A 24,008-nucleotide genomic window follows, 5' to 3' on the forward strand; every position below is an offset into this window, starting at 1 on the left:
GCACTGCTGTCATGTCGTCGACACTGCACGCGGACACCGCGCCGCACACTGGCCGGCTCGCGCACCTTCTCAAATCGTACACGTCGACACATCCCCTCCGTTCCCCCAGCCCATTACCCCCCAGCAGTCGCTTCGGGACCAACACGACCCAGCGCTCGGCACCCCCGACATCGGCGTCCCCTCTCCTCTGGACTCTCTCGACATGGATCGCGTTCGCCCAGTTTTCCATGGCCAAGGGCCTCCACATTGTCTGGTCACTTTTGAAGCACCTCCTCTTCGGTCCTCAGCGCCCGTCGTGGGGCTACCGCATGACACTTGTGAGTACTGTACTGGCCGCACTGGGCCGCGCAAAGGACGATGCTGGCATACGTGCGCGGCGGCGACGAGCGGCATGTCACCACCTCATCACTTCCTATTGAGCGCCAAGGCGGCGGCATGGGCTGGGAGGATGACCGCGTCCGTGCACCTGTCCGGCATTGGCCGACAAGCCAGGTCCGGTGACGCCGCGACACGCTGCCAACGGTCTTCGCCGTTGCTTCTCAACGTGACGACGTCGTCCGCGCCTCGCTACGGCCTGGCGGCGATCGTCTACTTTGGGTGCTCAGCTCCGCACGTCATAGCCGGTGCACATCGCTCCAGACCGTCAAAACGTGTTGGTTAACGATGGCAGATCACATCCTTTATGCGAAACGTCGGCAATTACACCGACTTTGCAGACATTGTCCTCCTCCGCCATCTCATTTCCATCACATACTTTATCCCGCTCCCCGCGGACGCGGTTGTGACACCCATCACATTCCTCGTCCCCAAGCGCAAGCCCGCGGACGCGTGTAGGGGATTCTTACGGTGAGTACAGTTGCTATCAACAACAGCCTGAGGAGACAGCAGCGGGATCTAACAGGCAACAGTGAATGGGATATTCAAGAGACAGGCACGCGCGAGCTCACAGGAGAGTGGGTTGTCGGCAACGATGTGTGGAAGCGTCTCAAGTCCGAGCGCCGCGCGCGTTGGCATGGTGAGATGCGCCGTCGCACTCATGCAGGCCCGTCCCGGCTCCGTGACGACGCGTCCGCTATGTCGAGCCCCATGGCGAGCGTGAGGGGCATGTCGGTCGAACAGGGGCGCTCGACGCCCGAACCCGAGCTCGAGGTTGAGGCTGCCACGACTACCGGCCGTCGTGAACGTGTCATCTACTATGTCCATGGCGGCGCGTACTATGTGGGCAACGCCGCTACCCACCGCCTCGTGACGATTGGTATCAGCAAGGCTTGCAACGCGAGGGTCTTTGGTAGGTGTTACGTTTAGGCGCCAGTCTTTGCTCACCTCTCAGCGATTACCTACCGCCTCGCCCCAGAGTTTACGTTTCCGCTGCCTCTCCTCGACGTAGTCCAGGGTTATCTCCGCCTCCTCGCTCCTCCCCTCTCCATCCCGCCGGAGAACATTATCGTCATGGGCGACTCGGCCGGTGGAGGTCTGTGTCTCGCCCTCATGATGTACCTCCGCGACAATGGTTACCCCATGCCCGCTGGTGCCTGTCTCATGTCACCTTGGGTCGATCTCACCATGTCGTGCGGATCTTGGGATGAGAACAGTGAATACGATGTCATCTGTGTTCCTCACGCGGAAGACCACCTCAACCCCGTTGGCTGCTACCTCGGTCCTAAGGGCATCGCGGCGTACTTGACCCACCCATACGCCTCACCACTCTTTGGTGACTTGTCGAACCTGCCGCCACTCCTGATTCAGTCCGGCGACTCGGAGGTCCTCCGTGACGAGATCACGCTTCTCGCTCACAAGGCCACCCTCGCCGGCGTGCCCGTCACCCACGAGCTGTACGAAGACATGGTCCACGTGTTCCAAATGTTCACCTGGCTGCCCGCTACACATGCGGCTATCAACAGCATTGGACGTTGGGTTCGCCAGACTCTTCCGCGCATCGAGTGGGAGCAGCGTCAGTTTGCCGAGATGGAGGCGGCAGCTGAGGAGAACGACCAGTGGGCGGCTGAACATGACGCGCCTGAGGATGGCGAGCAGACATTGCGTCCTTCGCCTGCGCCTTCCCCCAGTGCGACTCTCGAGTCTGTCGCTGCTGTCGCTGGCACCCGCACACCCCGTACGAGCGCCCCCAGTATCGATGTCGACTCGTTGCCGCCAGGCGCCACGGTTCTGCCATCCTCAGTCGACCCACGCCGCGCATCTGCCATTCATGTGCAGTCGGCGTTGGAGCAGGACGCTTCGCTTCACTCCCCGAGCCCGCGTCCTCCCATGCGCCGCGCCAACACGACTACGCCCTTGCACTCTACAACCGTATCACCCGACGACCCCAGCGGTCTTCCTTCCCCGCGCGCGTCGCTCCGCCGTCGTCGCACACACGCCAACCTTGCGCTCCACATGTCTTCCTCCCCCGTCTCACCCGCTGGAGGTCTCCCAAGCAACCCCACCTCTCCATCACCGAGCGTTCGTCGTCGCCTCCGTGCGCCATCTATCGGGTCGCACCCCACGACACCAAGCACCCGTACCCGCAGCCAGTCCCACTCGGACATCTTCCACCTCGTCGAGGGATACCTCGAGGACGGAGCTGCAAACGCTACGGTCCTGTACACCCCCGGCGGCGAGATTCGCAGTGTCGGCGTGCTTGGTGATGATGAGGATGAGGAGTATGTCGACTAGGTTGACGTTTTGCGTTTCTGAGACGAAATACACGGGAACCACGAATCATGAAAACACGAGCCATCGAGAAACCATATTAATTACCTCAGCCCGAGAGCCTCGTGTCTCTTTAGGCGTATGTGTACATGTTGTAATCCCATGCATGGTTGTGTCGACTGACACGGTTATGAGAGGACTGGAGCCAGAGCTAAAGTGCGTGCGTGGTTGCCGAGACGGTGAAAAAAGACAAGTACATCCGGCCTCTACAGGATGCATTGGCTGGGCAGCCCCTCTCGTAAATCGGTTCCATAGATCCCGTGCAGGCATTATTAATATTATTTTCCTCGCGTAGTGTGTTTTTCGAGGGCCGAAGAAACACACTATGACAGCAATCGGACCGATGGTCGAAGAAATCGGCGCGATAGTGCGTTATCCAGGGGAAGGACGGCCAGAGCGATCGTCGCCGAATTGCTGCTGTCATTTCCAAACGATGCAACGAGCGACGTCCAATCCAACCGCATATGAGAGTGGCCCCGCTGTCCACCAGCAAGGCGTCACTGGCCACCAGCATGTCGCCGCCCCATGTCAGTGCCCAACCCACTTTCAGGTCACCGATAGCGCCGACGACGCCATCATTTAAATTCAGTTGGCGATAAGGTCCATATAGGAATTGGAACAGATATTGTAAATCCCCGTTGCTTCCGAATGTTGACATGTTAGGACGCATCTCTAATTGGTCGCTAATCAATGTTAATCCCGGTATTCTGGGGTCCTTGCTGCCAAACCCCCCTGCTGCGCCGCTGACGTTTTAGGATCGGGGTGGTGCCTGTAACACGTCTTTGAGAGAGACGACAGCGACTCCGTATGCAACAGCGCATCTCCTTTTCACTCCTCTCTCCAACCCTCTCATCATCCTCCACACTCCAACATGGTGCCCCGAGACCTTACTCTGGTTACAAGTCCAAACTTGGATTCCCCGCGCAGCAGCGAGGACGAGGACAGCATCACTTCGTCCCAAGGCGACGAGGCCGAGCGCGGACTCGAGGAGACACTCGAGAAGCTTGGGTTTGGTGAGTCACGAGACGAAGGAACAGTTGCCGTCCACGGTCGCGCCGCGTCACAGCATACGCACTTTGTGACCCCGTCATGCACGCGCTGCGCGTCTCTTGGCCGGTCTTCGAGCTCAGCTGAGGCAGGCTGTCTTGTGACATGTGGCCCGCCTCGCCGCTGCTGGCATGTTGTATTCCGGCCCCTCCGTCCTGCCCTCCTCACTATCCGTCTGAACGTACTGACACGCTCCTTCTTCTGTCCTCAACCTCGGCGGCCACCCTCAAACCATATCCCGGTCCATTCCCTACACACTCTGCCCCTTCTCGCCGCATTGTTCGTCCTCGACCTCGTCCCTGCTGTCCCCCCTGCAGGCGCATATCAGTGGCGCCTCTTTGCGCTATGCGGCTGCGGCTGGATGTCGGATAACAGTGCACTCGCGTGCATTGCAGTCATTCTTCCTCGTGTGCAAGTACATTGGAACTTGGGAAGCGAGGTCGTTGGTGTGCTCAGCGCAAGCACTATGGCAGGCGTGAGTCTACTGAACAGCTGAGCGGCAAAGCAGATGCGCATGGCGCCATGACGTTGAGGGCGATACGCAGCTGAGCTTCTCGGCAATCATATCACGTCATGTTGAACCACACTGGAGCGGTCTGTCTCAGCTGTGTTCTGCGTCTACATGTTTGGGAGCCGCTCCACGTCCAATTTGCAAAGTTTAAAGGCAAGGCTGACAGGTCCACAGATGATGGTCGGTGCAGTTGGCTGGGGTGTGGTGTCGGACCTGGTCGGTCGTGCGCTCCCCTTCCACTCGACGCTTCTCCTGACCGCCATCTTTGGCATTGCTGCGAGCTTTTCTCCAAACTTCTGGGTCCTCTGCACGTGGCTCTTCTGCCTTGGAACCGCTGTCGGGTGAGTGTACCACGGCTGTCTGAGAGGGTCACATTACACCCATACCTCGGCCAGAGTATAAAGGACATGTAACTAACCTCTCCAGCGGTTCAATGCCAACAGATGGCACGCTTTTCCTTGAGAACCTTCCCCACTCGAAGCAGTACCTGCTCACGCTCCTTTCCGTCTTCTTCTCATTTGGCGCTGTGCTCTCAGCCACAACAGGATTCGCCCTCTTGCCAAAGAAGAGCTGCAAGACATTTGAAGGTTGCGATATTGATGGAGGAGCAAACAATGGGTGGAGGCATGTGCTACTGGCTTTGGGGAGCATTGTGAGTTGCATCTGTTGGAATTGAAAATTGACTCGCAGAACCTTCTTTGTGCCCTTGCCCGATTCATCGTTCTCCGTCTGCACGAGTCCCCACGCTTCCTCGTGGCCAACGGACGGTCAAACGAGGCTGTAGTCGTCCTGCGTTCCATTGCCACCTTCAACGACGAGTCCATGACCATTGAGCCGGTCGACGTGCGTCCACAGCTCCTGGCTGGTGACTCGAGTGTCATCATCGACGAGGAGCAGCGTACCCTCATGCCCGAAAGCCCCACATCTCCTATTACCCCCCGTTCACCTCACGGTCGCTCTCCTCACCGTCATCACCTTCCTGGCCGCCACGGTCCCAAATCTAAGTGGGCGTGGTTCCACAGCTGGAAGGCGCAGATGGGCAGACTCTTCTCGCCCAAGTGGCGAAGGACCGTCATTCTCATGTGGATTATCTGGGGTGCCATGGCATTTGGTGAGCAAGCCGTCCCTTGTTTGGCCTGACACGCAGCGTATACCATGTTCAACGTGTGGCTGCCTGCTATTCTTGAGAGCCGCCAGGGCGAGAGTGACGACGCCATCCACGGCGCGCTCAAGGATGTGGTCCTGTACTCTGTTGCAGGCTGTCCTGGGTCAATTGTGAGTAGCTTTAATGCGTTTGACCGCGGTCACTGCTAACGGTCCAGATTGGCGCCTGGATGATTCAGACAAAGCTGGGTCGTCGCCAGAGCCTTGCACTGTGCACAGTGGCGACTGGTCTGTGCATGTTTGTCTTCATCAGAGTGCGGTCCAACAATGCGGTGATTGTGAGCTCCATGTTTGTCTCGCTCACTGGCACTGCCATGTACGCGGTTCTCTGTGCGTATTTCCTCGCCATTGTTTTGCAGCGGCTGACTGAGCAGACGGCATGACTCCGGAAACCTTTGGAACCAGCATCCGCGGCACAGCCTGTGGTACCTCGGCGGCCCTATCACGTCTAGCAGGTGTCGTCGCTCCAGTGATTGCTGGATTCCTGCTGGCCGTCAAGCCCGAGTTGCCACTCATCACCGCGACGGCTGTTTACATCGGCACCGCCCTGTGTTCTCTGCTGCTGCCTCCGGACCGCGTCTCCCGTGGGCCCGCAGTCTTTGCCCATTGAGCCTGACATGTGAGAGTGCACTGGCATCCATTCCGCCCATGCATTGACTCCACATCTGTATCGCTAGAGTGCTGGCGAGTGCGATTCCAGCATGTATACAGTACAATGATATTTTTGTGTTTATGACAATGGCGTGGGGGGTCGGGCTGTCGGCCGGTGGGTCAAGGAGGATTGGGAGGGAGGGGGGAATATTGCGCCACCCGACCGGCGCGCATGGGCCGCTGACTTGTCCACCCACCGCTGGTGATCAACAACGACACAAACATTGCATCTCCTTCTTGCTTCTCCATCATCCCCATCCATCTGCCCTCTACCACCACAGGTAGCCAGCAAGCACATCCACCCACCCCGTTACACCCCTCGTCTACTTGTACAATGGCACGCGCCAAGGCCGCCGATAAGCAGGAGGTATGTGTTGTTGATTCCGGGCATCCCGCTCCCTTCCCTAAACAACCCTTGCCCCTGGCCATGGCTCACCCATCCCATCAGAAAGACACCACCGCCAGCAAGAAGAAGACGGCTAAGAGCACCACTGCCGAGCCCAAGGTCGTCAAGGCAGCAGCTGCAGCTCCCAAAAAGGCCGCTGCTAAAGCCAAGGCTGAGCCCAAGGCCGTTGCTGAGAAGAAGGAACCCAAGGCCAAATCGACCGCAACCAAGGTCAAGGACGCGGCCACCGTTGAGGAGGGCCATGAGGCGGCCGCTGCCTTCCTGGCCGCTGCGGCCCCGATCTCCATCACCGTCGGTGGCCACGACTTTACCGCTGCCCCCAAGGAAATGGCGACTGGGTGAGTCTGTTCGGGCAATCCACGATCAATGACGCGACGCGTCATTCCGTCGCCTTAGACATTGTTTGTTGACCCCTGGATTTCAGTAGCTACGGTTGGCACGGAACCAAGAACGCGCGCGTCCCGGCTGGCGACGACGAGGCCGATGTCGTGGTAAGTCAAATCCATCCTGGATGCGGGGATGCTTCCACGTTGAACTGGTGCTGATCTCGTCTCCAGATCACCGTCAACGTCACTGTCAAGGGTAGCGGCAAGGCCAAGAAGTCCAAGGCTGTCGCCGAAGACGTCGACACTGAAGACGCCGACAAGCCCAAGCCTGCCAAAAAGGCAAAGGTCGACAAGGCTGACAAGCCCGTCAAGGAGAAGGCCCCCGCCAAAGAGAAGGCCCCCGCCAAGGAGAAGAAGGTTAAGGAGCCCAAGGAGCCCAAGGAGCCCAAGGAGCCCAAGGCGAAGAAGGAGAAGGCGCCGCCCAAGGAGAAGAAGGAGAAGGCGCCTCCTAAGGAGAAGAAGGTCAAGGAGCCCAAGGCCGACAAGCCGCCCGCGAAGAAGCGCAAGGCGGCCGCCAAGGAGCCCGAGGCCGAGGTCGAGGTCGACGAGCTCGCCAACGGTGATGCCGCCTAGAAGGTGCTCACGACTGCTCGAGTCCCCGTTACTCGCAGTAATGTTGGTTGACGCGAAGCGCGGGGTCGTTGTAAGCCAGCCATGAGGGAGCGTAATAGTGTGTCTGAGGATCCGGCTTCCTTCCTCTCTTGCCTCATATATTTCGTGTGCGAGTGTGCGAATGTTCGTGTCGACAGTATTGGCAGACGCCACGTATGCATGTACAATACATGTCAGCACTGGAGCAACTCATCCACTGAACCTGCTCGCGTGCAACATCCAAAAAGACACCAAAACCGCGACCGCTTGAGTGTGACCAGCACCTATAATACCAATGTGTCGCTCCCGGGCTGTCACTATCACCTCGCGCTGACGGTTTGCAGAATCATTCCCCTCGTCGCATCTGACGTGTTCATTCTCCGACATGTTGATCAAGACCCAACAGACTATAGCCGGAGAGGGACGATTGCACAGACCCAACTCGGCGGCGGACAACGTACAGAGATCCCTTGGTGAACACCCGTATCATCCCCTATCACCTTGGCCCACAACATGGTTCACGTACACAACGTTCAGCTCCCCGGCAGGCCCATAGGCAGCGAAGTCTGGGCCACGGTGGATCATGGCCGCACATGAGACACTCGCAAGGGCGGTACCTCGAGATACGAGCGACCCGTCCAAGGCCTACATGCGCTAACCGTAGCCGATGACCAGTACAACAGATCTTCTGCTTCAGTACGCGATAACACAGACACGTTAACACTTGAATTTAGGCTGTTTTAATCCTATTTCCTCCCCAGTCTCCACCCGACGAAACTCTTCCAGTCACATGGACATCCTACGTACATCTAGCACACATGCGTGTTATCGTGAATGCCCTAGCTTCACTCCATACGTGGCCGCACCGAAATCCTTCGGCCGTCACAGAGTCCTTCGCGTAACTGGCAAGAAGGCCGAGTTCTCCGGTGAAGTGAACAATACCTCTCGATGAGTATGTGTGACCTGCGGGGCAGAGTGGGGCTCTGGTGTCACTCTCATCAACAGGAGCTTCATCGCCTCCAAAGCCAACTCAGATATCTGGGGACGTGGGTGATGGCGAGGTACACAGGAGAATGCGGAAGGGTGTGTCGTGTTCGTGGCCCACTGTATTGTTCGCTGCAAACATGACACTCGGCGACCTTCGGATCAGAGAGCCAATAATGCATCGCATCGCCTTAGTGATGCTCTGCTACTTTTCTATACTGATGACTGCCCGTTGCAGGCCTGATTGTGGTCCATCAACCGTTTCAAGTCCTCTGATCCTCTAGTTTCAACCCCATCACAGACTGTACTCACTCTGCCACACGGACCCTGTGCCATCACTTTCATCACCCACCCAAACGGGGTCCTCTGACATCGTTGCACGGGGTTGGTGATTCATTCACAGGGAACATGTGGTTCGGCTGATCATATCGCCACCCTCAGCATGACACTATAAGGGTGGAACATGCCATCCGTCAAAGGACCACCCAACAACTCTACAACACCATCCCATAGAACTTAGCGATGGCTCCTCACACCTCCACACTCTTGCCTCGCGCAACTCCTCCCACAATGCGTATCTCCCCCAAGCGGAACAGGCTTGCCATCAACACCCCTCCCTTGACCCCGACCCCAACCCATCGGGGAGCGCGCGAGGGTCATGCCACTCGCCACACCCTTAGCCGTGCCGGCTCGGATGCTGCCGTCCCGGGTTATGATGTCGCGCAACACGATACCTACCCCGCGAGGACCATTGTTGTGGAGCCCACTACGCCTAAATCGTCGGTGTCGTTGATGCCAGTCTTAACCGAGACTGAGGTTCTGGGTTCACGCATGTACACTTCCAACATCGACATCAAGGTTCCCGAGTGTGTCGCCAAGCTCCTGGACATTGCCTCCTCCCACGGCATCCTCATCCCGACCGCCACACTCAACGAGGCAGTTTTCCAGATCATTGTGGCCTCAGTGAGTGGTTGGAGTGTCAAGGTTACAAGGCTGACACTGGCAGGTCGAGCTCAGGCTCAAGGGACTCAAGAAACCCTCTCCCCCAACCTCACAGCCCAAGTCGTCGTCGACCTAAGCCTGCCCACCGACTTTGAGGAGGGCAAGTCTCGCACTGATGTGGACCTGTTTGTCCATGGGCTGGAGGGGAGTGGGATCGTCGGCGTGGAGCTCAAGTGGGCCGATATCAACAGCAAGCCAAACATTTTGTTTGGCCAGAATCTGGCCCGCGTCCAGGAAGACGAGCGTGAGGAGGCCGAGGCTTCCATGGTTGTAGAGTCGGACAAGAGTCACCCGGAAGAGCAAGTCTCGTTTGAGGACGAGCTCCTGGCCATTGAAGAGGAGTTGGTGCCCTACCCCGAAACTCTGTCGTCACAGCCGTCCTCTGACTCGCCGTCCTCTGGCTCGGAAGGTGAGAAGCACCGCCCTCTTGACAACTGGTCAGACTCCCAGTCCGAGTCTCCTGCTGAGGAAAAGGAGGAACCCAGCGTATACCACGCCAAGGTCTCTCCGGCCAAGGTCTCCCATGCCAAGGTCACCCCCGCCAAAGTCTCCGACATCAAGGCAAGTGCTCACTCGGTCACCAGCAGCGATTCCGCTAGCATCATGAAGTCCGACTCCAGCGACTCAACTCTCTACAACGGCAACTCTTCCTGGACGGCTCCATCGGTTTCCTCGAGCACTGGTGAGGTCATTCGTGCCGGCAAGAAGGTTCTTCGTCAGTTGACCAAGGAGGCCAAGCGAGCTCGCCGCGATGAGCTCATGAGACAGGAGACCAACATGCGCTTCTGGACCGGAATCTTTGGCGGAGTCATTGGCGCTGTTTGCGGTTTCGGCTGGGGTTATGGCGCCGCCAGCAACTTTACACTTCGCACTGCTCGTGCTGTCCTTTGCACCCGGTCGTTTCGGACCATGATGCCTGGGCTGTATGCGTAAGCTGATCGATGGCGATTTTAGCCACCCGGCGTGGCTACATAGAAACGGCTGTGAACAATGAACATGAATGAATCTATTCTCAGTGACTCGCTGCACTGTATCAGAACATGTGTCAAACGATCCCAGACCTCGTCTCACACATCTCAAAGATGTTGGGATACTCTGGGTGATCCAGACCTTCAAGCTCGAGCCCAGCTTTGCGTGGGGTGAGGACAAACTGGGCCCAACTCACGGGTGGTGAGTCATGAGCTTCACAAGCGATGTACGAGCTGTAAGTACAATGACGTTGCCTGACGAGATGGATAGTGGGCGATGACTTGTCATCACTCTGATGGCAGAGACCTGGAGTCGATGGTGATTGTTTCGTCCTGTGACATCAGCAACGACATTCCGTCCCACCGTGTCAGCCGCAGTGAATGGCTTGTGAAGGCAGCTCCCCGATTAAAAGGACGTGGTTGGCGTCATTCATGACACTTATCATCTCCTTTGACACCCAAGTTTCAACCGACAAAGCACTCCCAAGCTAGACATGACGTTTCCTGCTCGCCTCACCTCCAGGGTACGCCTTTCCACCCAGGTATGCCGACTTTACCAATGACCTCTGCTGACCAAAGGCACGCCCGTCCATTCAAGCCGCCGTTCGCCCTGTTAACCAGCACACCCTCCGTGAGGCGGAGCTCTTGCTCGCTGCAAGCGCCAAGCTGATTGACGGCCAACTGAACAAGAAGCATATCTCCGCAGCCTCACCCCAGGGAAGTGACGCGGAAGATTACTTCGCAAAGCTGCTTCCAGTTCTCAAGGTGGGTGGCGCTGGAGCTTACAGTACACACAAAGCTGACCTCCGCTCAGTCTCTCGCCACCAACCCTCTGCCACGGTCGGAGTACTCGATGCTTGGAGTACAGGACCGCTTGGGTGCGTGCATTCGCTATGGCGCGCTCTGCACCATGACGTATCCAAAGCGTACCGCCGTGCTGGAACATATCCGGTTGGCAGGCTTGGCTTCATCTCACCTGGCTCAGACTCCATTGTCCAGCGCCATCTCGTTGCCTAGCGCCCGTGTAAAGGTGGTTTCAGTCGTGAGGGTGCCTGCACTCCGCACCGGTGTCAGCATCTCAACTGGAAAGTCTGTGATGTCGAAGCCCAGGGTGACCACCATGGGACCCTCCAAGCGGCCGATTCATACCTCGAGCCGGAATAGTGAACCCACAAGGGAGGGCTTTGAACGCAAGCCGGAGAGTCGCTGGGAGTCTTGTGCTCTCCTCGGGTTTAGCGGACTGTCAGGAGTGGCTGGAATGGTCTTCTCCATGCTCTTTGCTGATATTGGAGGACCGTGGATCTCTGCCAACATCTTCTAAAACACGAAACGGACGAAAATGGAGTAAAACCCTCCATAGTGCGAATGCGGTTAGCGCCGGCTTCCGGATGCGGCGGAGCTTGCATCAACCATTTAACATCAGCATATGCAAATAGATGTCGGACGCAGTCCCCTGTTGCACTCTTCTCATCACAGTCGCCCTGTGGTGCAACTTTTCATTTCAGTTTACCATGCGGTCCAAACGGCACCATCAACACGATATCGACAACACCATGGCCAGTTTGACTTTGTCCTCAACTCGCGTCCCTCCGCCCAAGACCGAAACCATGTTTCCACTCCACATTTCGAGCCACCCACACATCTTCACCACTATCTTTCACCACTCACCCAACGACACTCTCCTCGCTCTTCGCCAAGTCTCCAGACAGTTCCGCCATCAAGCGGACGAGGTGTTGGTCCGACACCTACTCATTGGTAGTGAAGGGATACTGTTCCTCGACGGTTCCCGCGTGCCGAAGCGACTCCTTCAACCTCGGTTCCTCGACAAAACTCGAGTCCTGGACCTTGTTGGCACTCCAGAAGGGTATTCCTTGGCGCAGCTGCAACATTTGGCGGATCGATTCCGCAACGTGGATGTCTTGCGCCAGTTTACGGACGTCAACTGGAAACTCGCCATTGCGGCACCAGTCTATCTTCTCAAGGGCGATGCACCGAGACAGCCAGATATGGTCTACAGGGAGTGGTGGGGACAAGGGCACACTCCCCTTCTCACCGCGCACACTCAGGTGGTCAAGATCAATGTCTGCCAAAGACACGTGCCCAAGGGCCAGCCCCTCGTGGGCCTTCGGTTTGATTGGGACAGCGAGGTGGTGTTCTTTTGCTCTCCTTCCACACAACCCTGTCGGTGCCCCCCGCCTCAAAACGAACGATGGAACGGCAGCCGAATCTTGTCTGGAGTCAAAACGCCCCGGCTCAATGGCATAGCTCAGCAAATCATCCGCTACCACAAAGTCGTCACCAACAACAAGCGGATGTGGACCATCGTCAACAGCGAATGTTGGAAACCTGGCTGGGTCGCCAATGACAACCACTCTCATTATTATAATACCAAATGGAGCCGGAGCTGGCTGGCTCCTGGTGACACGCCACTCGACACGGTCCAGGACGACTTCATTGATTTCATCTTATGCGCCTCCGACCAGCCCAAGTATCAAAGCATCATGTCGAAGATTCGGTTCATATCGCTTGAGGAATACCGTCGTCAGGTCGGTGAAGATATCTTTGGCCATGTTATGGCATTGTGATCTATGCAGTGTATGCGGCCCAGGCTGGGACATGTGGTGATCTAAGACCCATCACCCCTTGACGAGGACGTCTCGCATTCCTCAGCGGACCAGTCAGGAATCCACCATCAGAGTCGATGCCAAACATGGCTGTGATGAGGTCATTGGAAACATCTTAAAGGGGTCGAACGGTTTCACCCATGCTTGTTGTATGGCCCAGAAACGTCGATGCCAGGCGAACTTGCAAAAATTGCGGAAAATACATGGAATAAACGCACATAATCAGCGGGCCTGGCCGCCTTATTCGCCCTTTTCCTGATCTGACGACCGGTGTCCATTCAACGTGATACGTAGCTTAGTGTAACCCATTAACCCAGGCCCCTTTCTCCAGTCCCCCGGCCTCTGTGTCATAGGAGGGGGGATACCGACGAATGCCTATACTTAACCACTTAGTCTTTAACATCGCAACTGACAACCTACGTCACAGCAACATGTCCAACGCATCCCCGGCAAGCGACACCAGTACCCTCCACACAAACGAGTACGGGTTAACTGAAGGCTCTGAATATACAGACACCACTGTCAACACCCCCTACTCGCATACGGGCTCCCAGGACGCTGACCACCGCGACGGGGCGGCTGGCTCCGACGTAGCACCTGAGGACTTGGGCCCAAACGTTGTTCCTCCCATCGGGGAAATTGGACCACCCAATGTAGCACCCAGTCATCCTGCACCTGATGTGGTACCACAGCCGGTCAAGTGTGAGGCAGGAGACTGTGTTGAGGCCAAGCTGAGAGTGAATCAGACATTGGCTGCGAGCACGCTCAGTCTCGAGCAGTCTAATCTTGTCGCCGCAGCTCTCGGACGTCTTGCTCCCCCATCTCAAAGCAAAACTCCAGGTGAACCTCTAAGAGCCAGCGAAGTCCTGCCCCCTCGTTACAGCGGCAGCACGTACATTCCACTCGACCGACAGCAGTCTGGCCCTGCCCTCCCCTTTATCAGTGACCATGAGATCGACGAGTTGCTGAGCGCAGCTATTCATCGGAACACTTGGACGTCGCAAACACACCAGCCTTACCATACACGGCTTCCACGACTGGGTAACACCTGGGACGAACGCGCGGATCACGGACGTATTACAGACTGGAGATATGTGGAATATGCACCCGCGACGAGGATGCGCGATTATCCCCTCTTCGAGGCCCTCACTGCACCTCCACCGCCGCCTCCAGCCCTTATTGAGGCTGTCGACTGGGAAACGGAGTATGAGATGAACATGACTGCGTACCGCGCCGCGGTCCTCGGTATCGACACGCCGCGGGAGTGCAGTCCGTCCTTCCCCGACCTCGACTTTGGCGACTTTGTAGCTCCGCCAAGTCCTACCCCCACAAACCCGCACCCACACCCGTTGCTGGATCACTTCCCCCTGACTACTCCCTGGTACGATGGGAGGCTGAAGCGGATGAGGTCGATCACGCCTGAAGGCGTGGAGGGTGAGCACGGCGGTGGCGACGGGGATGCGGACATGGAGTCTGCTGCTTTATCCTCTACGTGCAGTCCCACAACGGCGACTCCCCTCGTTGGGGCCTCCGATGTCACAGGTCCTGTCTTGGTGGATATGCAGCCGGAGCCTGACAGTGAAGTGTACGTGACCGCGGCCGTGATTGTCCCGGTACTGACTTGTGGCAGACCGTACAAGTTACGCCACCCGAGGCGAAGCCTGCCTGCGCCGCCATCGCGAGCGAGGGTGCGCTAATGGCAGGGGGGAGATGAGCGGCATCATTAGACTGTTAAGTGATAACTATGAAGCTCCGTGTGCATGATCGTTCTGAGAACTCGCTGATGAGTTGCGACTGGTGCTGTGCAGATGAAGGTCAATCAATGGCTCACCGCATCCGCTTTTGCCACTCGACGTTTTGCCACCGAAAGGGGATCGAATTCCAGGCACGGCTTTCAGACGCGACCAGTTGATTTCGCACCCGCCAACAACAACCTCGACGCGTTTTTCGTCCACTTCATCACAAACACCATGGCCGACACGGCCGACCTCGACGCGCAGATTGCGGCCCTTCAGGCGAAGAAGCGGGCGATTGTCGAGAGACAAGCGATTGTCGCGCGCGAGCAGCAACGCAAGGCCGCAGAGGTGTTGGTCGCCAACACGCCGACAAAGGGTATGTTGACGTTGCTGACTCGAGTGCACGAGACAGCAGCGCTGACATTCTGCAGTCACGCCGAAGCCTGCCCCACTTCCAGAGCGTCCCGTCCAGCCCAACTTTGGTCGGCCGCAACCTGGGCCCAGCCGAGCTCGCCCCTCCGTGCAACCTGCCCCGCAGCACGCGTTTGCTCCTCCTCCGCGCGCCTCGTCCCTCTCTGAAGCGCTGGCCAAGCGCCGAACCAAGCAGCCAGCCAACCTCCCTTCCCTTCCAGACCGCACAACGTCGTTTGCAGACCGTTCCAAGGATAAGGGCAAGGGCAAGGCTGCCGATGATGACCTGGAGGTGGTCCGCGACGGACGAGAACGCGACGCCGACCTTGCTGTCGAACACGAGCTCAAGATTGGCCCTGGCGAGTTTGGGTTGGATCCAGAAGGCGAAGAGGAGTGGCGCTCGCTGGAGCCCAACTCGGGTATCCGTCTCTCGTGGGTAACTGACGTTTTGCGCCCAGTTTTACCCGCTGACCCTGTCCTCAGCAAACGCGTTCTCCCACACGACGAGGTGCAGGACCACCTGTACGGACGCTACTTTCTCAAACCACCGCAGCTGTATTCCCTCGCGCGGCTGTCGCGTGATGGCGCGACATATGACATTCCCGTGGACGGCGACTTTGTCACTATTGCCGTCGTGGCTGAGCGTGGAGACATTCGCGTGAGCGGCAGCCGTGATGCGGCTAGCGACGACGACGACGAGGAAGAGGAGGATGAAGAAGGCGACGGTCCGCCCAAAGCCAAGACCAAGGCGTTTGGAAAGGGTAAGGGCAAGGGCAAGGGCAAATACGAGAACAAGAAGAAGCGGCCGCCTCGCAAGTACATCAACCTCAAGCTCGTGGCCCTCCCGCCGCGCAACAAGTCTCTCGGCGCGGCGTCAGTCGGCGGCGACGCGTACCTCCAGCTCCTCCTCTTTGAGTCGGACGCCATCGTTCGCAAGGACGACGGCCAGGGCGGCGTGGTCCGCGAGTACCGCGGTGGATCGGGCGGCGCGTATGAAAAGTGGTGCAACTTGGCCGTGGGCAGCGTCGTCGCGCTGCTCAACCCGCGTGTCCTCCGTCCGCTCAAGACTGGCGGCGGCGCACCGCACCCGCTCACCCTCCCGCTGGCGCTCAACCCGACCTCGGCCGACTCGGTATCCCTCATCGGCCACGCGATGGATCTCGGCGTCTGCACCGCGATCCAAAAGGACGGAAAGCGCTGCCGGTCCTGGGTCGACATGCGTCTTGGCACCGTGTGCGAGTATCACGTCCACGCGGCCGTCAAGCGCGGTCGTGCCACCCGCGCCGAGTTTGCCTCTGCGACCACCTCGTACGAGTTGACCGCCGGGAGGACGGGCGGCACTGGCCGCCCAGCAGGCTCTAGTGGCGGCGGCGGCGGCGGCGCTCCAGGCGACTATGACAGCTACAACCCGCGCCTGAAACGCGGCCTGCTGCCATCCAGCGGTGGCCGCGCTGCCCCCCGTGGATCCGAGAATGGCGGCGGCGGCGCGACGTATATTGTCGGCAGGGGCGTGGCACGCACCGGCGACGCACCCGCCGGCCACGGCGCTCCCGGAGACTCGCACCTCGCCGAAAAGGTCGGCCGGTCCCAGGCGCAGAAACGCAAGCGCCAGCAAGAGCTCGCAGACGGCGACGCGGCCCTCCAACGCCTGTTTGACAGGAGCGGCGACAACGGTAGTGTGGGCGCAAAGTACCTCTTTGCGCTCGGCAAAGTGCGCCCCAAGGAGCGCGACGAGACGAAGCAGCGTCCGCCAAGCGCGTTCACGGCTGCCATGATCGAGTCGATTGGGTTCGACCCCAGTGGGCGCCGCAACGAGGATCCAGATAAGCGAGTGAGTACAAGCGCAGTAGGGCCGAAAGTGGGGCAGGGTATTGACACTGGTGTTCTCCAGCTCGCGTCTATCAAGGCTCTGAGCGAGGCGTCGGGGCGGCCACTCAAACTTGGACGGCCGGCGGGGCCGAAGCGTTACTCGAACGTCGTTGTTCCTCCTGCGCCTGTGCGTGCGCCTGCGCCAAGCGCCGAGGAGGTGGAGGAAGACGACGACGACAGGATGGTGGACCTGGATTGAGTGTGGCCATGATGTAGCATGTAGTGATTTGTGGCGCAACGTGCGTCTGTGAGGACGAGCAGGCATCCAAGCAAGTCGGCGTTTTCGATGCAACTCTACTTTCTTTCCATCTTCCTCCAGCAGATACAAGGACCCAACAGACATGTCAACCTTCTCTGCGTGCGAAGAATGGTATATGCATGGTACATCTAGACCCAGACCCAGACAAGACGATCGGTACGAGGGTATAATCCTATCCTACTCTACTTGGCGGCCTTCTTGGCCTTGGGGGCCGCCTTGCCCTTGGCGGCGGGCTTCTTGCCAACAGCCTCCTTCTTGGGCTTGCTGACGGCGCCGGAACCGATTGTCGACGACTTCTTCTTGGGCGTCTCGGCGGCGGCCGCGGCGGCCTTGACGGGGGCCTTGTCCACAGTCTTCTTGGCCGGGGCAGCCTTCTTGACCTCCTTGACCTCCTCCACGACCTCCATCGCGACGTCGCCCTCAGCGGCACCAGCGGCAGCGAAACGGCCGTCGAGCTTGGCGTTCCACACGGGCAGGAGGACCGACGAGCTGGTCTTGATGCCGACGCTGAGGACATTGTCCCATCCACCGGGGATCTGGCCGACGGCCGCAGGCACCGCCGCGAGCAAGTTTGCGAGCGTCTGCTCGGCCGTGGTCGTGCCCGGAGTGGCTATCCTGATCGAGTGCGAGGTACCCGTCGAGGGGTGGAAGTAGGTGCTGTTGATGGCGCGGGCGAGCTCGGCCTTGAGGTCCTTGCGCAGGAGGTTGACGGGGATGGGCTGCTTCTTGACGTCAAAGAACATCTTGCCGAGCAGCTTGGGCATGAGTGGGAGTACGCGGTCGTCGCACAGGAACAGCTCGTGCTCGTTGCGCAGCTGGCGGCGGGGCTCGAACGGCTTAAACTTGCCCTTGAGCTTGTCGACGCCGACGACGCGCGAGATGAACTTGACACCCTGCGCCTCGAGCAGGTCCTTGTACTCGCGCTGGGGGTCCTTGGAGATCAGGCAGACCGAGGTGGCGGGGGGAGGGGGGAGAGGAGCGTTGGGGAGCTGGCTGGGGGGCATGTCAGCATTGGATAGAGGTAGCTTGAGGCATGAGGCAAGCTGTTTGCGAGCTCAGAGCATGGCGATGAGTTGGAGGATGAAGACGGCCAGGGGGGCTGTTCAGCTGCACAAACCAAGAAGTTACAGCCGATCCAGTATCCTCCCGACCCAGAGACGTCCGCCCAACATCCTCCCATCTCCCCTACGCTCAACTCGCCAGCATGGTCCTTCGTCTCTCGGTCGCGTGCGCTCACGCCAACGCCCACGGTCACGCTCCCGTTGCCACTCACATCTTGACAGGCATCAGCTTCTTGTGCGTGCTTCCAGTCTTGGTGTTGACAGTGAGCCAGACGTGCTCCTCGCGGGGCATGAGCTCGGTCTCCTCGCGCTCCTTGGTGACCTTGGCGTGGTAGGCCAACAACGAAGTGACGGCCTGCTTGGCCTGCGCGGGCTTGAAGTCGGCCGGGAGCGAGCCGGCGGGCGCGGCGTCGATGGGGGCGGCCGCAGCGGCGGCCTTTTTGGTCCTCTTGGCGGCGGGGGGCATGGTGGGGGTGGGAGTGTGGGAGAAAGAGAGGAGTGGTGGGGGGTTGTTCGCGTCGCCGTGAACAGGTGTTGTTACAGCAATCAATACAGGCCCGTCGCTCGTTGTCCGTTGCAAGATTTCCGAGCCTCCACTTCCTGGCTGCAACTTTTGGAACGGGCGGTGATACGGGAGACTTGGCCGCGATAAATGACACGTCAATGTGTCATTTAGCCCGCATTTACATTTGACTTTCTAATCCATTTAGAATTTCGACGCTCGAGAGCCATTTGTCAAAGCTCCGAGATGCATACAGTTGCGTCGCTATGCGGGGTATCTGGACGGACGGCGGGGGGAGGAGCAATGAATTATCCACTATAGCAGCTATAGATACGAGCCTGTCTCCTCGTCTATCCTCGCGGGGTAGTCCTCATGGTAACTTGGTATGGAGAGAGAGAGAGAGACAGAGCATTACTTTCGTACGCGAACACCGCCTGCACATTCGCCTCGCGCCTCGCCTCGCCACGCCACGCCAAGTCTAGGTGGTCGGGTCTCGTGGTTCACCCACCCTCCTCCGGGTACTGGTGTGTGGGCTAGGCTCGAGAACCCATTTCGCCAGACGCCAAAGCCGGAGCCCAAGCCCGGCTGCGCCGCCACGACATCCTCGTCCGTCGTGGCCGGCCTAGTTGTTCTTCTTGTGCACAATGGATGCTTTCAGAGCACGAGCAGTGTCCTCGTCCTCGACCCACTGGCCCTGGGGGTCCTTTTTGCGGACGGTAAAGCACGCGATACCCGTGTAGTCGCAGATCTGCCAGATGACCTCGCGGGCGAAGCGAATGTAGTTGAACAGGGCGATCATAAAGGACATCCAGATGAACACGGTGGCGGCCGTGGGCGACGACTGGACCATGGGCTCGCGGTCAAACAGCCACTGGGCGTTGGCGTCGACGGCGCCAAAGAGCGAGTAGACCATCATGCCGTTCCAGTACGGGAAGGGCGACTTTGTGACGTGGGCGAGGATGAGCTGCGAGACCTGGTACGCTGCGGCCATGCCCCAGTACAGGAGGAAGGGGAGGAGACGGGCGTCGTGGACGAGTTCGACGCCGCCGCGGATCGACGAGTGCAGCCATGCCACGAGGATGAGGGTGTGGACGCCAAACGGCAGGAGGCCGAGGAGCGGCGAGAGGATGGGCTTCTTGTCGCGGTGGCGGGCGGCAATGACGTTGTAGTACGAGTTGACCATGTTGGCGCAAGTGCCAAACGCGCCAAAGACCATGAACGCAACGTTGATGGGCAGCGTCGACAAGGTGTACGCCGAGGGAAGACCGATAGTCGAGTCAATGACCTCGGCGACCTTGACGCCGACACCGCCGGGGATGAGCGAGACGAGCGGCTGGGCCCAGAACGCCGAGCCCATGGGGTGGAACGCGGTGATGGCGTAGATGCACACGATGAGGATGATGCCCTCGACCGGACCGGAAAACGCCGAGAGGTACAGCGTTCCCGTGTGGTACTCTTCCCAAGTCGACGAGTAAAAGTTGAGCAGCGACGCAGTCTGCGACGCCACCGCCCACCACGAGTTGGTGAGACCCAGAGCGTGGCACGCGAGAATCACCTCGAGGGTGGTGTTGATCGCGTCGCAGCCGTGGTCAAACATCTCGCCCAGGGCCGAACCCATGCCGAGGCGACGAGCCTGCTTGCCGTCAATGGCATCCATGCCTGCCGGTCAGCTTTGGTGTCATCGGTGCACAAGCGCCAGCTGCACGTACTCTGGTACGCAAACAGGCCAAACGACCACGTCATGTACACCCATGGCGGGAGGGCCGTGCCGGTGTAGTCAATGTCGTAGTACAGGAGGGTGGCGACATTGGAGAAGACGAAGCACAGGCCGATAAACGTAATCTGGGAAGAAGCATCAGTACAGCGTTCCAGCAAAGGTGTCACGGCGACGACGACAACAGGCAATGGCAAGGCCAGAGGCAGAGGCAGAGGGGAGCAAGACTGCCGCCGATGGCAAGTACCAAGCCGCGAGCCGCTTGCGGGGGGTTGCGGGCCCCATCGGCTGCGGTAGGGTGAACAGCCGGCCGCCGCCGCCGCGCCGGCGCAGCACACCGTCGGCCGACACCCAGCAGCCAGCGGCGACAGCACGCGATGGCATGGTGGCAGTCCGCTCTGCCACATCCGTATCCTCTCCCGTATCCTCTCCCATCTCTCTGTAAACGAGCATCAATACGCACCGCGTTGGGCGCGAGCCACCGGGGAAAGGCCTTGACGAGCAGGTTCCAGTACGGGGTCAGGACGTGGCGCGAGAGCACGCTCTTGTCGATACCAGAGTACTTGTACTTGTCGAGGCCGTCAAACTGGGCACGGGTGATACGCATGGTGGGACGGACGCTGCTGCTTCTCTTGTGTCTAGGCTAGAACCAACAGGGAAAAAAAGCGAAGGGACTGGGGGCGGGGCTGTATCTTGACTGAAACTGTAACGAAGAGAGAGCCTTGGTTCCAAAAGAGTTCGTCGCGTGTATACGGGGGATACCGACGAGGTCGTCGCGAGCGGGGCACTACGGGGTCGTGTTGCGCTGGCGGGGCGGGGCGGGGGGGTCGCTGCTGTGCGCTGTGCTGGTAGCACGCGAGCGGGCTGTCTGGCGGGACTGGGGGACGTGGGCAAGTGGTCGAGGAGGTGCGAAAAGTGCGTTCTTGACAGCTGGGTTGACGTCGTGTGTCTGAGCGGCGGAACCAAATGCCGCCGCGGGGTTGGAAGGGGGTATCGTTGGTTGTCGCACCGCGTATACCCTGTGGGGACAACCACGTCTGGCCTCGTCTGAAACGGGGCAAGTGGATGCGTCGTTGATCAAGGACACAAGACGAGGTGCAGTACGTGTACATGCGTGAGCGGTGCTTCCTTTCGACCTGCGCCAACAAGAGTGCCAAACATCACACACAGACAACTTTCATCGAACATTCTGCATATGACCGCGCGCTAAGGCGGGAATCAGAGAGGAGGGAACGAAGGGCGCGGTGGGAATGGCAGGATTTAGGAGCCAAACATAGCAACGGTAGAGAGAGGAGAGAGAAGAAGTAGAAGGAAAAAAAAAAAGTACGGAAGGCACGGCGAACGAGATGCGCCAGCAGAGCGAAGGTCGAAGCAAAGCCGAAAGGTGGTGGGTGGGGTATAGCCGGACTAGAGAAAACTTAGGGAGATTTGGGTGGGGGGACCAGGTCGACCTGTTTAGTCGGACTCGTCCTCGTCCTCAGACTCCTCGCTGCAGACGGGGGTCAGCCAACATGTCTCTGTATTGCAACGACATTGTCTTCCTCTACTCACACCTTGGCCTTGGAGGCAGTCTTCTTGGGGCGCTTGCCGTTGGAAGCGTCGTACTCGGCCTTCTCCTTGGCGGCACGGTCCTTGTCGGCCTTGGCCTTGTCCTCGTAGGGCTTCTTCTCGTTGGCGGACATCTCCTTCCACTTGGCACCGAGGAGACGGCCGACGTCACCGAACGAAGCGTCGGCGTTCTCAGACTTGATGCGCTCACGCCAGTCCTGGACGAAGAACATGTAGGCGGAGAGGGCGCGCTTGGGCTTGTTGGGGTCCTTCTTGCCGCGCTTGGCCTTGTCGGCGACGGCCTTCTTCGAGTCCTTGGTGGAAGCCTTGGGCATCTGGATGGAGGGAAGGTGGGGAAGGTGGGGAAGGCGCAGAGGGGAAGGTGGTTGGATGCGAGGGAAGGCAGTGACAGAAAGGGCAATTGCACGTAACAGTAATGGTGATTGGGTTGAATAACAATGGGGGAGAAATGTGGTTAGCGCATGCTTTTGGTTGTATGGTGGGTGTGGGATGGTGGTGGTGGTGAGGAGAGGGGTTGTTGTTGTGTGTATTTTTGTCATGACGTGGTGGAAAAAGGAACCCCCCGGTGGTGGAGGTTATGATTCTGTTCCCCCCCCCCCGGCCGCGGTCCCCCCCAAGTCCAGAGGGAAGGAGGGAAGACACTTTAGGAGCGCTTTCAGACCAGCCTTCCCAGACGAGCCTGTGGACAGCGACGAGCGCATCCACCTCAGAACAGCGTCTAGAGGACCGCCGAGGACGAGGATGGAAGAGGGGGAGATGGATGTGTCACTGGACGCGTCGGGTAGGGGTGGCTCACCACCGCTGCCCATCATATACGCGTCGCTGGGTGGGTGGGGGTCTCGCTGCCGCGACTGTGGGGGGGCCTTTGAGCGCGCCCCCGCGGCGTCAGAGCAACGCATCCATCGCAGAAAGGATGGACGAGTGCAGTGCGAGGGGGTGGACAGCGCGCTGTGCAGGCCTCCACCTCGGAAATCAGTCGCCACACTGTTCAGGTCCAGGGAGTTGGGCCACAACAACAAGGAGGCGACTGACGGCGAGCTCTAGCAGCGGCGGGAGACACGATGGAGTGATGCGAGCAGCGGGGGAAGGTTTTGGGGGTGTATGGGAGGGGGTTTGATTGGGGGAGGAGAGTGTGTGCTCACTGTGTAAAAGTTGTTGTTGGTTGGGTGTAGGGTGTGGGTGGATGGAGGGGCCTGGGTGGTGGTAGCTGTACGCTGGTGAACGTTGGCTGGTGGATGGGGTGGTTGGGTGGGTGGGTGGTTTGTATGGAGTGTGGGAGCGTACGGTGGGGGATGAGGCGCGGGCTCTTACTATGTGGGCGCGCAGGTGTGGGAGCGGCCAGCCAGCTGACGGGTGCGTGCGCGGGATCAAATTGGGTGCACTATCTTCCCAAAGGGGCGAAAATAAACAATGCAAGTCGCCACAGCCTGGTATTGCCGCATCACCGCAGGCGGACGGCCAGAGGGGCCAGAGGGGCCAGAGGGGGGAGCGGGCGCTGGCTGGGATCACTCTGGGATCACTGCTGGGGGATCACAGAGAGTGCAAATGCTGCTTGGCTGTTTGGGGCCAAACAACGCGCCCACGCGTGCCATTCGCCTGCAGATGACTGTGCACAAGCGAGGCCAAACAAACAAAGCTCTTCCCCCCGCTCTTTGGCCTCTTTCCCACAATGGATGTCTTCGTTGACGGACAGACACTATTTGTAATCAGGGCATACAGACCCATTAAGAACACTTTTGTAGTCACCCATCAGCAATGATATCATTACAGTGACGCAACCAGGTCACACCAGTACACTGATCACCGCCTGTCGTCACGCTGCCAACGGGCGCTGGGCGCTGGACACG

The 24,008-nt window shown here is 59.0% G+C and overlaps 10 protein-coding genes across 10 annotated transcripts; 7 read left to right on the top strand and 3 right to left on the bottom strand.

The window, feature by feature from the left end:
• Window positions 1-11: 11 nt before the first annotated feature.
• Window positions 12-2,670, top strand: EHS24_001341 (uncharacterized protein; the record flags this gene model as incomplete). Its single annotated transcript, XM_028617141.1, has 4 exons — window positions 12-317; window positions 671-846; window positions 909-1,288; window positions 1,331-2,670. The coding sequence occupies 4 exons, from the start codon at window positions 12-14 to the stop codon at window positions 2,668-2,670; spliced, it is 2,202 nt and encodes a 733-aa protein (XP_028474448.1).
• A 907-nt stretch (window positions 2,671-3,577) lies between these two features.
• On the top strand, window positions 3,578-6,038 carry EHS24_001342 (uncharacterized protein; the record flags this gene model as incomplete). Its single annotated transcript, XM_028617142.1, has 8 exons — window positions 3,578-3,719; window positions 4,149-4,228; window positions 4,439-4,605; window positions 4,691-4,916; window positions 4,955-5,375; window positions 5,412-5,539; window positions 5,587-5,758; window positions 5,803-6,038. 8 exons carry the CDS (start codon window positions 3,578-3,580, stop codon window positions 6,036-6,038), a joined length of 1,572 nt encoding a protein of 523 aa, XP_028474449.1.
• Window positions 6,039-6,413: 375 nt separating this feature from the next.
• Window positions 6,414-7,444, top strand: EHS24_001343 (uncharacterized protein; the record flags this gene model as incomplete). Its single annotated transcript, XM_028617143.1, has 4 exons — window positions 6,414-6,446; window positions 6,528-6,823; window positions 6,910-6,976; window positions 7,043-7,444. The coding sequence occupies 4 exons, from the start codon at window positions 6,414-6,416 to the stop codon at window positions 7,442-7,444; spliced, it is 798 nt and encodes a 265-aa protein (XP_028474450.1).
• A 1,572-nt stretch (window positions 7,445-9,016) lies between these two features.
• Window positions 9,017-10,381, top strand: EHS24_001344 (uncharacterized protein; the record flags this gene model as incomplete). Its single annotated transcript, XM_028617144.1, has 2 exons — window positions 9,017-9,409; window positions 9,464-10,381. 2 exons carry the CDS (start codon window positions 9,017-9,019, stop codon window positions 10,379-10,381), a joined length of 1,311 nt encoding a protein of 436 aa, XP_028474451.1.
• A 529-nt stretch (window positions 10,382-10,910) lies between these two features.
• Window positions 10,911-11,737, top strand: EHS24_001345 (uncharacterized protein; the record flags this gene model as incomplete). The annotated part of the gene is made up of 3 exons (XM_028617145.1): window positions 10,911-10,940; window positions 10,996-11,181; window positions 11,231-11,737. 3 exons carry the CDS (start codon window positions 10,911-10,913, stop codon window positions 11,735-11,737), a joined length of 723 nt encoding a protein of 240 aa, XP_028474452.1.
• Window positions 11,738-11,969: 232 nt separating this feature from the next.
• On the top strand, window positions 11,970-13,001 carry EHS24_001346 (uncharacterized protein; the record flags this gene model as incomplete). The annotated part of the gene is made up of 1 exon (XM_028617146.1): window positions 11,970-13,001. The coding sequence occupies one exon, from the start codon at window positions 11,970-11,972 to the stop codon at window positions 12,999-13,001; it is 1,032 nt and encodes a 343-aa protein (XP_028474453.1).
• A 1,157-nt stretch (window positions 13,002-14,158) lies between these two features.
• Window positions 14,159-17,255, top strand: EHS24_001347 (uncharacterized protein; the record flags this gene model as incomplete). Its single annotated transcript, XM_028617147.1, has 5 exons — window positions 14,159-14,474; window positions 14,949-15,152; window positions 15,208-15,619; window positions 15,671-17,018; window positions 17,079-17,255. 5 exons carry the CDS (start codon window positions 14,159-14,161, stop codon window positions 17,253-17,255), a joined length of 2,457 nt encoding a protein of 818 aa, XP_028474454.1.
• A 242-nt stretch (window positions 17,256-17,497) lies between these two features.
• EHS24_001348 (uncharacterized protein) lies at window positions 17,498-18,842 on the bottom strand (the record flags this gene model as incomplete). Its single annotated transcript, XM_028617148.1, has 2 exons — window positions 17,498-18,308; window positions 18,589-18,842. The coding sequence occupies 2 exons, from the start codon at window positions 18,840-18,842 to the stop codon at window positions 17,498-17,500; spliced, it is 1,065 nt and encodes a 354-aa protein (XP_028474455.1).
• A 658-nt stretch (window positions 18,843-19,500) lies between these two features.
• EHS24_001349 (uncharacterized protein) lies at window positions 19,501-21,199 on the bottom strand (the record flags this gene model as incomplete). The annotated part of the gene is made up of 3 exons (XM_028617149.1): window positions 19,501-20,537; window positions 20,588-20,720; window positions 21,056-21,199. The coding sequence occupies 3 exons, from the start codon at window positions 21,197-21,199 to the stop codon at window positions 19,501-19,503; spliced, it is 1,314 nt and encodes a 437-aa protein (XP_028474456.1).
• Window positions 21,200-22,047: 848 nt separating this feature from the next.
• NHP6 (Non-histone chromosomal protein 6) lies at window positions 22,048-22,475 on the bottom strand (the record flags this gene model as incomplete). Its single annotated transcript, XM_028617150.1, has 2 exons — window positions 22,048-22,081; window positions 22,144-22,475. The coding sequence occupies 2 exons, from the start codon at window positions 22,473-22,475 to the stop codon at window positions 22,048-22,050; spliced, it is 366 nt and encodes a 121-aa protein (XP_028474457.1).
• Window positions 22,476-24,008: the final 1,533 nt, after the last annotated feature.

The sequence above is a fragment of the Apiotrichum porosum genome (genome assembly GCF_003942205.1).
Source record: "Apiotrichum porosum strain DSM 27194 chromosome Unknown scaffold_10, whole genome shotgun sequence".
Lineage (NCBI taxonomy): Eukaryota > Fungi > Basidiomycota > Tremellomycetes > Trichosporonales > Trichosporonaceae > Apiotrichum > Apiotrichum porosum.